Source organism: Ascaphus truei, chromosome 21 (assembly GCF_040206685.1).
Source record: "Ascaphus truei isolate aAscTru1 chromosome 21, aAscTru1.hap1, whole genome shotgun sequence".
Lineage (NCBI taxonomy): Eukaryota > Metazoa > Chordata > Amphibia > Anura > Ascaphidae > Ascaphus > Ascaphus truei.
Genome location: NC_134503.1, coordinates 14,741,477 through 14,756,975, shown reverse-complemented (window position 1 = coordinate 14,756,975; position 15,499 = coordinate 14,741,477). Strand labels below are relative to the sequence as shown.

The window sequence follows — 15,499 nt, the reverse complement described above, 5'->3', positions numbered from 1 at the left end:
AAATAATATATATATATATATTATGCTTTTTTTAATGAGTTCTCAAGTATTAAGCTTCCTTGGGTTGCTATAGCAATCATTTACAAAGGTACCGCAGGACCTGCGCCGATTGATCACGGGAGAACGGGTTGATCGGCAGCTTAAGTAATTCCATTTCCTTAAAGCTAAGCAACTGCTGCATCTATTAAAACACAAACAAAATGCAGACTATATAGCAAAGTGTTAAAATGGTAAAGACGTTTTTTTACGTGGATCCGTCTATGAAAAGCTCCACTAAAAATATGGAGGAATACACAACACATTGACAGGCCTCAAATAACTAGGGAAATAATTCAACATTGATTCCAAACCTTCGTTGATCAGGGTTGCGCTGTAAAGGCGTTTTAATCACATTGGTGTTTATTCTTATTCCTGCCAAAATTGTGTTTTTATGCCTTCAAAATAGAATACGGCCAGATACTGCAGCTGTAACGCCCTCACGGTCAGATGGCTGCCTTACAAATCAATATGTTGCAGGGGACACGCAAAAGACGAGGTTAATACCAAAAACAGAGCAAGCATCTGTCTTCCCAGCTTCCAAAAGGCTGGACAGGGTGAAAATAGCAGCAGGAGTAATTGTCCTTGCTGGAGATAAACTGTTGCAAGTCATTGCATTAATGGGAATTCGGATGGATGTACGGGGAGAGGGGTCTCTGGGAGTTGGAATATGGTATGGGGTCTCCCAGACACATTGTGGTATGCCAAGACTGGACTGGGGGGGGGGGGGGGGGGGGAGGACGAGGGGTTAATCGGTTTTGTGCGAGGATTGCAGAATGAGTGTCTAGGAGGAATGGGGAAGTGAAAGTAGCAAGATAGTTTACAGGCAGTGTAGAGCTTCAGGGCTCAAGATAAGATTACGGAAAGTTAGGGGGTTCGCTATAATAAATACTGTATGTGCCAAGCAGAAAAAGAAATCTTGTGAACAATATTCTTTATACAGGCAGTCCGCGGTTATCCGACACAATCCGTTACTCAAAATGGTGTTGGATAGCGAAACGTTGTAAAGCGAAACACGTTTTCCCATAGGAACACTGTTTAAATGAAAGGTTCCGTTCCTGAAGGCATTTTTAATGTTAAATACACAAAATATTTTACGCAGACAAGATATGCAGCACACGCATAAATTATATAGTGCATATACTGTATTATATATAATATAACATAATATATAATAAAAAAATATAATATATTATATAGTATAATATAGTATAATATATATATTATATACACATAAACAACTTTGCAAAGCGTCGTAAGAGCGCTGGATAAGCCGTTTTGGCGTTTTAAAAATTAACATAGGTATGCATTGCATAGCGTTGGATAAGCCATTCGTTGTAAAGCGAAGCGTTGTAAAACGAGGACTGCCTGTATATGCATTTTCATGGTTACACTGTATAAAGATTGTGTGATGTATATTCGGCTGTTAAGTATATACTGTGTGCTTCTGTATCACTAATAACCTGAGACCAAGCCTTTGAGACGTCCTCATTTTGGTCTCCCTGCATATGCTTGGTAATAAAAATCATTACTCGTTTATCCTATTTTGGCCTGGACGTTCGATTATTGATTCAGGCAACGACACAAGTCATTGCATTAATGGGAATTCAGACACTTCGATAATGGAAAGCATACCTACTACATATAGTATATTGTACATACTGGATCAGGATAATAAAGAGTTGAGACAGAAACAGCCAGCGCGTTTTTTGTGATCTGTTTTTTTCACTAGCTACGCCATTATAATTTTACATAGAGAGCTTTGCTGTGTTGCTCTGACTAATTTATTTTTTAAGGATTTGGATGGCCATGTCAATATATGATTATCCTAAGGAGGATAAAATCGCCAAATGTCCTGGTTTACCCCTGGGACTGTCCCAGTGTGCACAGGTCTGTACAGAGACATAAGTAGTTTAGAAAAGAGTGCCGTCCGTATCAAATGCTTGTGAGAATACAGCAGAGCTAGGTTATCTTTTAAAATTGATGATCACAGAATAAATGTTTAGAACAGAGCCCTACTCTCTTCCAATATCCATGCTCATGTAAATCTACTCTGGATAAGCTATTCAGAAATGTGGCCAAATTATAGAGAAGCCCAGTGAATATCGCCTTCATTCTAGTTTAACTTCGATCAGTAACATGTCTGGATCTAGTCAGGGTTAGATCTGCATCGGTACTATGAAATGCTGGACAGATCTAATTCATAGTTTAATACATCATCTGGTATATATTGAATGAACCGCAAAGTAAACGACAGATTTTATTTTTAAATTACAGCATACTTAATGGTGATAACATTCTCTGCATGTTTGGGGATGTTTACTGCAGTGAAAATAGTATACCAGCTCAATATCTAGATCCCTTGTGGCTGCAACTTCCAAACAGGAAATTAAAAATAAGCAAAGAAATAAGAAATATATCAGATTATGAAATGAAAACTAGAAAGTGCAACCTCATCATAATAACTTGAGTGGTTCTGGGTTAGTATCTAATAAAATTCCAAATTACTGAATAGATATGCATCTGTATTTCTACATTACCATCCGAAATATCCAAAGCAATAATGTAAAAAATAATAACAGTTTATATTACGAATGTACTTGGGTTTGGAGAGACCTGCAGACTGATGCAGTGTAAGTATTACCAGGACTTTTAACAACGAAGAGATGATTTATTTATACAACGCTATCACAAAATGCATCTCCTACCAAGTAAACCCACAGAGAGAAACATGTGACATGCAACGTCATTTGATTTCTGATACGCAGCGACAATCATCTTCAACAGGAAATTGCCAAGCGCCAATCTGAAAGTGGAACCTTTTTAATAAGGTAATACAATGTATGCATGGACTCGTCATAAACAACTTGATATTAATGTGGCTTCCAATGACAGAAGGATCAGGATACTCACGCTAAAACTGCAAAAAAACCCTACATACATTTTCGTTTATTATTATTTTTTTACAGCATCTGAACCGCACTGTTTGTATCTCAACCCATCCATTGGTTCAAGTGATATTTGCCAGTATTTCTGGTCTCTTCTGGGAAAACAGTACGGTCACCCATCCAAGCATCACTTCCGTGGGCCAATAGGAAGTCGCAATGTCATCAGAGCATGAGATTGTGGTTTCCTATAGAACAACCCTGTTGTCCTTTCTTTTACTGACACACATAAGGCTTGTAATATAGTGCGCGCTGGTACGTGCGCGCACACGGCGTTGTGCGTGCACGTGGCGCGTGCGGTGTGTGTAGAGAGTGAGCGGTAGCGCGCGCAGCTAGGGGGCGTCACCGCACTATGCCGCGCTGTGATTGGGTTCACAGCGTCACGTGGCGCGGCGACAGCGTGAAAATACAATTGCCTTGTACTTTTCCTGGTCTGCCGCGCCACCGCTCACGGCCGTGCGCGCGTCCCTAGTATAGAAACGTATGGCTAACACAGCCAATTATAATTGACGCGCGTGCGCACGGTAGCGCACGCGCACCACATTACACGCCTAAGGTAACTATCTCAGGAGTTCAGCTGAGGGGTCACCCAGTTCAGATTCTGTGAGGGGAAAAAAAAAAAAAAACATTGGTGGGGATTGCTGCTTTTAATATGAAATCTATGTATTGCTTCATCCTCCAATTAAGGGAACACAAATGCTGGCTGTGCATTGCAAGAAAGACAATTATGGGCCACCTGTGATGAACAAGCCATGCCGAGAATACCACCACCCCACTAGCGCGAGAACTTGCCGATTGCGATTTCATGGTGCACAGATCTGTTACACATCGACAAGGTCCCACTGACCGGAGACAACTAGAGAGGATGATGAGGCGCAAAGCCAAATGTGAGTTCTCAAAATCCACCTGCCCTTATACTAAGGAGTCCCTCAATGTTATTACATCGACGTGTTGGCAAGAGTCTGCAGGGGGGCCTTGAACAGTGTATGGGACACAACAAATACTGCTGCCATTACTCACTTAAAAGGTTTCTCTGTGAATACTTGCTTTTTAGTGAGCTTTTTCTTAGGGTTACATGGATTCTTTTCTCTGTTAATGCTTCATCACTACAGACGTGTGTGTGTGTGTGTGTGTGTGTGTGTGTGTGTGTGTGTGTGTGTGTGTGTGTGTGTGTGTGTGTGTGTGTGTGTGTGTGTGTGTGTGTGTGTGTGTGTGTGTGTGTAACCCCTCCTTTTTTGCCCTCAGACTGGATGACAGTTGCCGAGGTGGGGGCCCCCCCGAGTCCCTATCGATAACTTTACGGGTCACGCGTGGCCTACGGTCAGACAGCGTGAGGAATGCAGACATAGTATACGGATGGTACAACGGGTTTACTGTACCCTTAATACCTGGGCAACCTGCGATGCTCAGCCGAGGATCACCACATACAACATACAGTAATAATACAGTTCCCAATAACGCTGTGCGGGTGTGAGTCAGTGTCAGTGGTGCTGTAGCCACCCAATCCTGGGTATGTTGGCTTTTGTGAAGGTGCCGGCACGCTGTGGGAGCTACTAACTGTAGCAGGCCTGTACTTTGGAAAGGGTTCTTCGGTACCGCTGTGCTTTGCAGCCTGTTGAGGGTCCCCTCCGACGGCGCCTTACCTCTTCATTGCGTCCTGAATGTAACCCGCTCGCCTGCTGCCACGTGCACATGGGGGCACTCTGAACTCCCCAACCAAAACCGATAGCACTCAGCTCCGCGCAGACCTGACTCAACATGGCCGCCCCCCCCCCCCCTTTTTGAAGGCTCTCTCTCCCTCATAGTCCCTCCTCTTCCCCAGCAATTATGATTGGCTGCTCTAATGTCCATCACAGTCACATGTCCAGAGCACATTGGAGAGGAACCTGCGAGGGGGCAGTGCGAGTTTGCGGAGCGCATCACACAGGGGGGTTACACGTGCTTGCATTTGTAATTCATTTTTATAAACACCTGAACCCATTATTTTTTTTTTCTTTTTCTTACAGGAAGAAATGGTCGTACTGAATTTTGATTAAATGTTCATGAAGAACCCCCCCCCAGTGTTAAATAGAGTTTTTAGGCGAGAAAGCACCGAATATATTTGCACTGACACTCATAATGTCGCCCACCCCCCCACGCGCCTAAATCAGCCGTGAAAGTTTCTCCTTCAACCTAGCGTTGTTTTTCTTATCCTTGCATTACATCAGCGCTGTCCTGTATGTTACGCGGTTTGTGTGCTTCTCTGGCACGGTGCATATCAGAACACTGCATAACACGGAATAATAATGAAAATAAAAGAACATTTAAAAGCGGCAATCCAAGCGCTAGTTTTTATTTTATTTACATTTTTTAACACTGGCACCTAATACGGAGGTAAGTATCTCCTGAAGCAGCCGGCGACCAGAGCTGAAATTAATGGGGTTCAGCTCCGGACACCCCACTGCTTCAATCCTGGGTTTTAAAGGAGCTTGGATTACTCCTTTAAAAAGAGAGACTGATGGCTACAGCGCCTCCACATTTGGTGGTAAAAAACACCCACAGTATTTTAATATAAATGGGCAGACTGGGGTAGACAAGTGGTTCTGATTTGCAGTCAAATTCCATATTCAAAGCGGCAGCCCCCCCTGGCAGACCCCTCCCTTTTATATTTTATAGGCTGGGAATCAGGGCATCCCCGGAGCTGACCACCATCATTATTTTGTTGCCCGGGGGAACCCCTGGTTTTAGAGGATTGCCAGCATCCGTTCCTGGGGTTTAAATCCCCCGTATCACGGGGGGGAGCACAATATGAAGACGCAAACCGGTTCAGCCATTGTTTCCCCCAAGGCGTGGCAAAGACGCCGGTTACTTCACAGGTCTCGGGGGAACATGCTGTAGGGGACCCCCGGAATTGGAAATAGTGTGGGTTCAGCCAAGGGCCACCCCCAACAACCCTGGTTCCCATGCTGTAAAAACAAAAATATCAAGGGGTCTGCAACTTTAATATCCAGCCAAGCTCAGCTTTAGGATAAATGGTTAAAAGGTCTAAGAAATAAAGAATGATTACAAAGAGAGAGCTGCCCGGTGTGGTTTTGAGACACTGCATGAACCTTCTTAATAAATGACATGCCTGAAAGGATTTGTATATGTTTTTTCACTTTCACCAGGTCACAAACCCAGAGCTGATGAGTCACCTGCAGCACATCAGATGCAGGCGCCGACAGATGCTGCGTGTGCACGTGTAACAAGCACGCCACATGGACTGGACATGCGATATACCTCAACAGGCTTCATGCAAAGGAAAGATTTGCTGGCTTTGATGCTCTGCTCTTTACCATTCTGTGATCTCTTGGTTGCAATTCAAAAGGTGAAAAAGAAAGGGTATCAAAATAGGTAGCACGATACATTTTATTGGGCCCGACAATAGTTTAGCCGCGTGTACATGCCTTCAAACCTCAGAAGGGTTCTTCTTCAGGTCCCCTGTGAGGATCGAAAGCTGTACACTGTAAGCTATTGTTGCTCCTATAACATCCATCATACTACCTATTTTTTAATACAGCTAAAACTAAAAATGTTTTGTTTGCAATTAAAGGGTTATGTTAGACTGTTTATCCGGGGATTCTGTAATTAAAGCAGAGCTTATGCCGAGTGTTGCAGATGATTAAAAAAAACAAATAACCCTGTGCTGTCCGGCTACGCGGGTGGGGACAGCTCCCCCACTTTTGTTTTTGCCTTTTGGTTTTGTTGCTCATTATAATCTTTCTGATTCGGGTTATCTGTGGGTTTGAACCAATATGTTCCTATACATCACAATATGTAATATGGTGCCCCAAATCAGGGGCTGATTGGGGAACCGGGCAAATGCCCGGTAGGTCTATGGGTCGGCACCAACTTGGGGGGCTTGATGGCAGCACCGGTATGATAGCGGTTACAGAGGCCCCTGCGCTCTTCCCCACAACAATTAAACTGATTGACGGGGAAGAGCGCGGGGGCCTCTGTAAGTGTTCTCTTACCAGATCTCCTGCAGCATCGTGTTGTCATGGCAGCGCGTTGCCATGCGAATGTGACGTCACATGGAGATGCGTTGTCATGACAACGCGACATCACAATGCCGCATTGTGGGAGAAGGGCAGGTAAGATATCGCCCAGGTCAATAACCGTCTCCAATCCGCCCCTGCCCGAATCACACGTTATAAATGTCCCTTTCTTTTTTTCTGTATCCCATACAATTTGCCAAATAAATAAACAGTTAAAAAAATAATACAAAATAACAAGTGCAATATTCAGTACCGTTTCTCTAAACATTTCAAGAGCTCCAAGGCCTGACTGCTTAAGTGGCATTAAGGTTGGACAGTGTTAGTCACTGGTTCAGACGAAGTGTTCACAAAGCAGAAAATATTCTAGATGATTGGAAGCATCTGGTGCTACCAGATACTGAAAACCTAATAAAAAGATTAAAAAAAAACAAGATCGGAAATACTGTGCTAAGCACTCAAGTATTTCATTGCATCTCAAAAAGCAAGGTTTCAGACTCCTCTCACTAGGAAATGTAACCCCACTTGCCTAAAAGATATTTTATTTTGTGCACTCAATTGCATTGCAAGTTAAATAAAAATGTATAGTGAAACCGGTAGAACCACCACTAACTAGTTTCCTCCTACTTTCCGTTATGGCTGCGTTTTTTTTTTTTTAACTGTTTGGTTAAGGAACCCTATAAATTATTTTGGGAAATTATGCGGAAACCCCACCCCTCTCTAATAGCGCGTCTGAGATCAGACGCATTGTAAGGAACCCCAACCCTCTCTAATAGCGCGTCTGAGATCAGATACATTGTAAATTCTTAGAAAACAACAAGAGGGTTCGGGAGTGATCACAGAACCACACTAATTGAGTAAAGTAACCAAGTGTATGATTGTGGTAATTAAAGATGTGGGTGCAAACTGTGAACTGAAAAGTGAATCAGACAAAAAGGGGGGAAGGGGAACACAAAATGGATGTGCCCCCTAAAAGAATTCACTAAACTGCACTCCTACATAGTATAAAATTTAACTTTTATTAAATTTACTTAAAACATATATTACCAAACGTTGTGTACTGTGTATTAAAAATAAATTAAATTGACAATACCGAGCATCCCTATCAGTGAATGTGTGATTATACAATCCCAATTTAGCGAGTCAATATTATTGGGATTAAAAGGACTGTTGGTAAAAATACCCAGCTAGTAGGGTCTACATAGATAGAACCAGGAGACTTAAGAACACTACATTAAAACAGCTCCAAGTAGGAGACTGACACAACTGCGCGTCCAACGCGCGTTTCCCTCCAGCAAAGGAGCTTCTTCAGGGACAAATTTGTACAGGCATACCCCGCATTAACATACGCAATGGGACCGGAGCATGTATGTAAAGCGAAAATGTACTTAAAGTGAAGCACTCCCTTTTTCCCACTTATCGATGCATGTACTGTACTGCAATCGTCATATACGGGCATAACTGATGTAAATAACGCATTTGTAACAGGCTCTATAGTCTCCCCGCTTGTGCACAGCTTTGGTACAGGTAGGGAGACAGTATTGCTGTTCAGGACGTGCTGACAGGCGCATGCGTGAGCTGCCGTTTGCCTATTGAGCGAGATGTACTTACTCGCGAGTGTACTTAAAGTGAGTGTCCTTAAACCGGGGTATGCCTGTAGTGTTCTTAAGTCTCCTGGTTCTATCTATGTAGACCCTACTAGCTGGGTATTTTTACCAACAGTCAGTGAGTTTGCCTTCCTGCTCCATATGACATATGCTCACTTAGAGCCTTTCTGCTGGGTAACTCACTGCTAATGATACTGTGAGTGCCAGCTCCACTATGCTGTGAACTACTTTCTACTAATAGAGCATGTGTCAGCGTTACCATCTAAGCATATGTATGGTTATATATCATTTATTATCACTTTAAGTGCTTGTTGGTATATACTTGAGCAGGACTGCTGGATTTCCAACTATTTAATTGCTCACAGAGTAGGATATACTTACCTACTGTTCTCATAGTTGCTCCAGAGGGGTTAACACCCTGATTTACAGCATCCTCTGTCCTTTTAATCCCAATAATATTGACTCGCTAAATTCACACATTCACTGACAGGGATGCTCGGTATTGTCAATTTAATTTATTTTTAATACACAGTACACAACGTTTGGTAATATATGTTTTAAGTAAATTTATTAAAAGTTACATTTTATACTATGTAGGAGTGCAGTTTAGTGAATTCTTTTAGGGGGCACATCCATTTTGTGTTCCCCTTCCCCCCTTTTTGTCTGATTCACATTGTAAATTCTTCTGTATTCGGTACATTTTTCAAATGACCTGAAAGTTGCAGAGAAACATTTAGGGATGCCCGGGGAACCCCTGTTGAAAAAGACTATTCAATGCCCTGACATCAGTGCAAACCTCTTTACACTCCAGACGTCCTGCCTTAAACAAAGAAAAGGGTTATTAAGGGTGTAACAGGGACTTATCACTGTTTGAGAGTAACTGCCTCTAAATCCAGCAGTGTGCTGGTTAATTGCACACAGGCAATCAACCAGACTCCACCTGGCCGATTAGGACTTTTGAAAAGCCTGATGTGAGAAACAGGAGAGAGATTCTCTAGCTCACAATTGGGCTGACACAGGAAAGCAGAGAAGCCTGCACACAGACACTGTCTTGAGCACAAAGGCTGTGCTGAGATCAAGATATCCAGACACCCAGAGACCTATATTTCCTGGCACACAGGACCCAGGAACTGACATGGAGGGCCACCTGCTAAAGGTACTTCCTGAGACTTTGGGTGATAGGCTGGTAATGGGAATATCCCTGCAGTCCTGCAGATAGGGTCTGGGGAAGTAAGTTAGCCCTTACAAAGGGATAGAAGTTTGTTATTTTTGTATGTTTTGCCTGGATAAAGGAACAGGCTCAATAAAGCCAAGATATAACGGTCTGCCTTATAAGTACCTCTGAACACATCTCTTACAAAGGGATTTATGAATTTCAAAGCCTCCTGAGAACACATAATAGGCAACAATTAAGTAGCAGTATAATGCTTTATCAGCTCAGGTAGAGTAGTATCAGATTAAGACACAGTGTTATGGTGATAAGTGAACAAATCACTCACACAGATATCAGTAGATGAATGTCTTGGCAGGTCTCCTCTCATAAGGAAAAAGTGAAAGGAGAAAACATAGCGCAACACAATTTTAATTAACACAACAAACACGCGTTTCCCTGTCTTGTTTCGGCTTTGGCAGGGGTCATAACCTACGCTCTGTTTTCTCCTTTCACTTTTTCCCTATGAGAGGAGGACCTGCCAAGACATTCATCTAATGATATCTGTGTGAGTGATTTGTTTGCTTATCACCATTGCACTTGGTTCATCACTTTTCACCATATTGCGCTCTATTGCGCTTTATTGTTCGCACTTATCCACGTACACAGTGTCTAGAGACTGTTATTTTTAGCTGCACGGAGGAGCATGTGTATATTTTAGTTTGCGTTTTCTATATTCATTCAATTGTAGGACACAGTGTTGCCTACAAAAAAAAAAATACTATTTTACATTCTACTCCAGCACTGAAAAGTTTACTCTGACTTGTTTAGCTGAAGCCCCGGTGCTGAAGTCCACAGAACCGTCATTTGTTCACTAGAAACGGAGCTCAACTTATTAAACATTTGACAGCTGGCGATGTTTTATTATATTTATTCAACACATGAATGACCAGTGCATAGGCGTTAGGTAAAAGAAGACGGAGATAATCCAGTTACAGTAGCTAGCTTCTAACACGGGGGGGGGGTTATTTATTAAGCTGCGATAGTGCAGATGGGAGTTTCCACGCGGTATTGCGGCTCTCAGTTCTGATACTGTACTTACATAAATAGTAGATCCGTACTTACAGTATATTGACTTATACATATACTTACTAGGTGTGCAAGATCTGTGCTTCATTAACTAAACTAGCTTTCACCTGCAATAATAACATTGATCTGCGAGTGATTTGTTCTTAAATGAAGTCATGTATTCACAATTGTTCACTCGGGGCTAAATCTAAGTGTCTCATTCCTGTGAAAATTCGGCAACCTTCTCTTTCTGGGTTTTAGGCATCAAAGAGATTTTAAGCGTATTGGCACAGAGATGTTTCCAAAGGACACACTGACCCAGAAGGCCCTGGCGACTGTATGCTCTACAGGGCCAGATGCATCCAATGATTCAGGACGTATACTATAGAGACCCCGTCACTGCCCTGCAGGTGATTGCTTTTATTTATCCGACCTCAAGAGAATATTTATTAAGTTTAACATTGACTGCTCTGGCATGGGATACAATGTGAGAAGCGCAATTACATGGCATGTATATGGCTCAATGCAAGACTATATTGTTTTGAGCTTTTGTTACTTTATAATAATCCTTTATTTTCTTTATACAGAGAGAGAGAGAGAGAGAGAGAGAGGGAGAGGGAGAGGGAGAGGGAGAGGGAGAGGGAGAGGGAGAGGGAGAGGGAGAGGGAGAGGGAGAGGGAGAGGGAGAGGGAGAGAGAGAGAGAGAGAATATCTTGGCGAGTTGTGACAATTTTAATGTGTACTGTTTTATGGGGGGGTTTCTGGGCAGCTTTTTTTGTATGCTACTGTATTTTGTTGAATTGACTAATAAATTATATGAATTTTCAGTGCACCTTTAGGGAAGTTTATTTTCCCCTTATGGGTATAGTTGCAAGTGTATGCAATTATTACTGCCGCTGCTCAACTGTGCAACTAATACAGTACACATACACACATGCTTCCTTCACATACCTGTGCTGGAGTAAGTTTTCTTTTGGCATTTTCCATCATTAGCATCTTCAAAGCCCAGAAGACATGGTCCACAGACCGTAGAGCCTGGGGAGCAGTACGCCCTCCTCTGTAGTGCGCAGTCTATCTTTTTGGGACAAGAGTCAACTGGAAGACACAAAGAATGAGAAAGTGCTGTGAACCATTGCGCATTAAGGCATAAAAACAAAGTCACCAGGGTTCAAGGTATCTTCATGGACAACTCAGATCCCAACATTCATTCCTGTATAGCCGTGGCTCATGTTGTGTAAGCCTGAAATTGGATGAACCAATGGATTCAGTGATGCTAAAATGTGGGTGTTTGGCATCTTCATAATGTCCCCCATTTTTCCATAATAATCTTAAAATGTGCCACATACACACAAAAAAAAACAACACAACGAGTTTGTGTCTCTAAGCAGCTACACCATCTTACCATTTACAAGCCCAGCAAACAAAATACATGTATTTTTAGTATAACTTTTGACAATACAATCTTTTTAAACAACCCCCCCCTCCCCACAAAGTAGAAAAATCCATTGTTAACACCAACAAAACAGTAAACAGAACGCAAAACAGATATACTCAGTTGCTGATAAATGGATTTCAACACAATTCTAGGTAAAAGCCATCTAACAAAGCCTGGTGCTGCCTCCTTTTCCTCCCATGCCTGCGGCAATAGCTATATTTTTATTATCAGGCATGATGCCGTAATCATTATGATGGACACTCTAAACGTAACATCTGTCGTATGTCTCTTTTGTTGATGTGTTTTCTTTCAGCTTTGTGTTTTTTTGTTTTTAGCTGTAAGCAATGTATCCAAATTATTGGCAGCTGTGTTATAAGCCTGGTTCTGCCTATGGGCTGGTGGTGTTTGTAAGAGTCGAACCTATTTTTGGAGTGGTAGGCAATGCCACGGGTTGTAGGCCATTCAGGAGAGTATTACTGCTTGATACTGGTTGTACATATTTGATAACAATTAAAAACAAAAAACAAAAGTGAAAAGAAAGACAGTTCTACAATATAAAAAGAAAAGGTAGCTATTATCAAATTGCCAATTGCGATTGGCATTTTTTGTGAAATTTCAATAGTTTTTAGAGTTTTAAACATGGACTTTTGAAGGAATTCTTGCAGCGTAGCCTCTTATCATGAGGTTTGTAACAGCGGACAGGGCATTGAACTACTTCTCAACTAAAACTCAGTGTGAGGAGAATGTCAAATGGGTTACAAACCCTTAATTAGATTTCTTTGGGTGTTTTTAATTTCTGAAACAAAAAAAAAAACAGGGCCACCCATGGACCGCCTCCCCCAAAATGCTCCAAGAAGCATCTCCAAGCATTGCCACTGTTACCAATAGTACAATGTATGCCCAATGCAACAACCTACACCAGTTTCCAAACGTGTGGCACATGCGCCACTGGTGGTATACAAGGTCACATGAAGTAGTGCTCAACAATCCCATTACTTTGAAGCAAATGTTCGGTCCGTTTTGATCCAAAAATCCACGGGGTGGGGGGGGGGGGTAAAGGGGGGGATCCCTGAATGCTTTGGAGCAGTGGTGCTCAATACCAGTCCTCAACCCCTCCCAACAGGTCAGGTTTTCACGATATCCCTGCTTCAGCACAGGTGACACAGGTGATGCAGTCTTCCCCTTGAAGGTAGTGGCCCCCCACTGATTGAGCCACCTGTGCTGAAGCTGGGATATCCTGAAAACCTGACCTGTTGGGGGAGTTGAGCACCTCTGCTTTGGAGTCTATAAAATTTACCAATACGTCTCCTGTTACTGAGAGAAGGGCAAAGGCAAAGAGAGAAAAACAAACACACACAACACTCGCTCACTTATTTTTAGAGTTACATTTCAAAATGACACTACAATCAGCGCCCGGGCCATTGGTGCGGATTCTCTCGCGCACCTGCAAAGGAGGAGGTGCAGGTTTCTTCCATTCATATAGTGACACATTATAAAATCAGGCTGGAAATCTCTCCTCTAACCACTAGGGGGGGCGGTGGGTCATATATACACACAGTGTCCTTCTTAAATGTTGCAATCCCCACATTATTATTTCAGCTTGACACATTTTATGCCATCTTTGTCAAAAAATAATACTTGCTTTTTAGGGCATGGCCACACTAAAAGCCAGTAGGGATAGAAGAATGGCCACTGGTTAATGCTTAGCGCACAGGTTTGAATGTGTCATTTCTTTTGCAGGGGCTTGCGTGTTTGAATATGGACGGGGGTTAGTGCGGCTATCTGCCTATACCCTGAATTCTAGAATATCTGCAGTATGTATCCATCTCCCATCACCAGGTCGGTCCCACCTGTGATTGTGCTTGTGGCAGATGTAACCTTATGACAGGGCACTCACAGGAACATTAATAATTCAATCCGATGCTCTGTATTATGGCACATAACCGATACCAGAGGGATATCGGGCAGTTGTGATTATAAAAGGAGGTTTTTGTGTTGATGTTAACCGAATATCGACAAAAATAAACGAAATTTCTTGGGAGTGCCTGTGGTACAGATGCATATATGAGCTGCGCGTGCATGAAAGCAGATTACAAAGTGGGGTGAATGGGCGCTGTTTTGGTTTATCACTTATCTTAAAATCTCTGAGCTACTATACAGAAGCATTTCTCCAGGTTATATGGCGCGTTGCGCGTCATCTCCCACGCAATGAATTGTTGTTGCTGAAAGCTCCATGCACCGCTCCAAGGAACCAAACGCGCATTAAACAAAATGACACTTGCGTGGTTTCTGGAAATCACACAGCAGCAGAAGAGCAGCAGAGAAACGTATATACACCTCTAGCTAGGGAAGGAGTTCAATTCCTTGGACAATGTGAAGCTCTTAAGAACGTGAACGAATATAGAAAGCGGTTATTACAGAGTTAAAAAATTAAGCGGAATAGATTGTCTTGTTACATTACTGTGCACGTACCCAATAGAAGCAACATGCAAAGTGACACAATGTGTTATGTGGTGACGAACCCAAAATAGCACGCACATCCTGGGGCATTAAATTAACAAATTAGAGAAATTAAATAGATCTTCACCTCTTAATATGCTGGAGAAAGACTGTGAATGCATTGTATTCTAATAGGCTATGTATTTATTCCAGTCACAGACAGGGAGTACAGGAAGACCGAGAAATGCAGACTTCTCTGCATGAAAAAGGTAGTGTGTCAATCTCTTCATTACTGGGCAGACCAACAAAACAACACGACTCCTCACACCCCTATCTTGCATTGCAGGGTCCTCTACAAGTGAAAGGAGCAAGCAATATATAGAGTTTGATTATATATTTCTCCCATGAGAAAAAGTCCCCTAAAACATTGTTGCTCGCTCCCACTGCTTGCCTTTAAAACGACTTAACCATTTCTACATTAGCTGCCTGAACAGGCCATGTTTATAATATGTTATAGCGCTGTGGGAGAAAATATGATCGTATACACAGGCGTGAAATATCATTTCTTGGAGCAGGAAGGCCTACGGGGAATGGCGCGGGAAATGTACATTCGTACTCGGCGCAATACAATACAACATCTTCATGTTTAAATGATGGAGATCAGTGTTAAATCCCCAAACATACAATGTTCCTTTCACATAGCAACATATCGAAATGCCTTCACGTGGCCTTGCTCAGGAACCAAAGGAGAGGCACCTTTGGGCATAAATACACAGAGCAAAGTCTTGTGCGCAGCTCCACGGGTG

At 42.5% G+C, this 15,499-nt stretch overlaps 1 protein-coding gene across 1 annotated transcript in view; it reads right to left on the bottom strand.

Moving 5' to 3' along the window:
- NPDC1 (neural proliferation, differentiation and control 1) overlaps positions 1 to 15,499 on the bottom strand; it is a 118,340-nt gene that overhangs the window by 51,781 nt on the left and 51,060 nt on the right. The window contains exon 2 of the mRNA XM_075579070.1: positions 11,771 to 11,914. Within this exon, the coding sequence (XP_075435185.1) occupies positions 11,771 to 11,914 (144 nt within the window). The remainder of the gene's footprint in view (positions 1 to 11,770; positions 11,915 to 15,499) is intronic.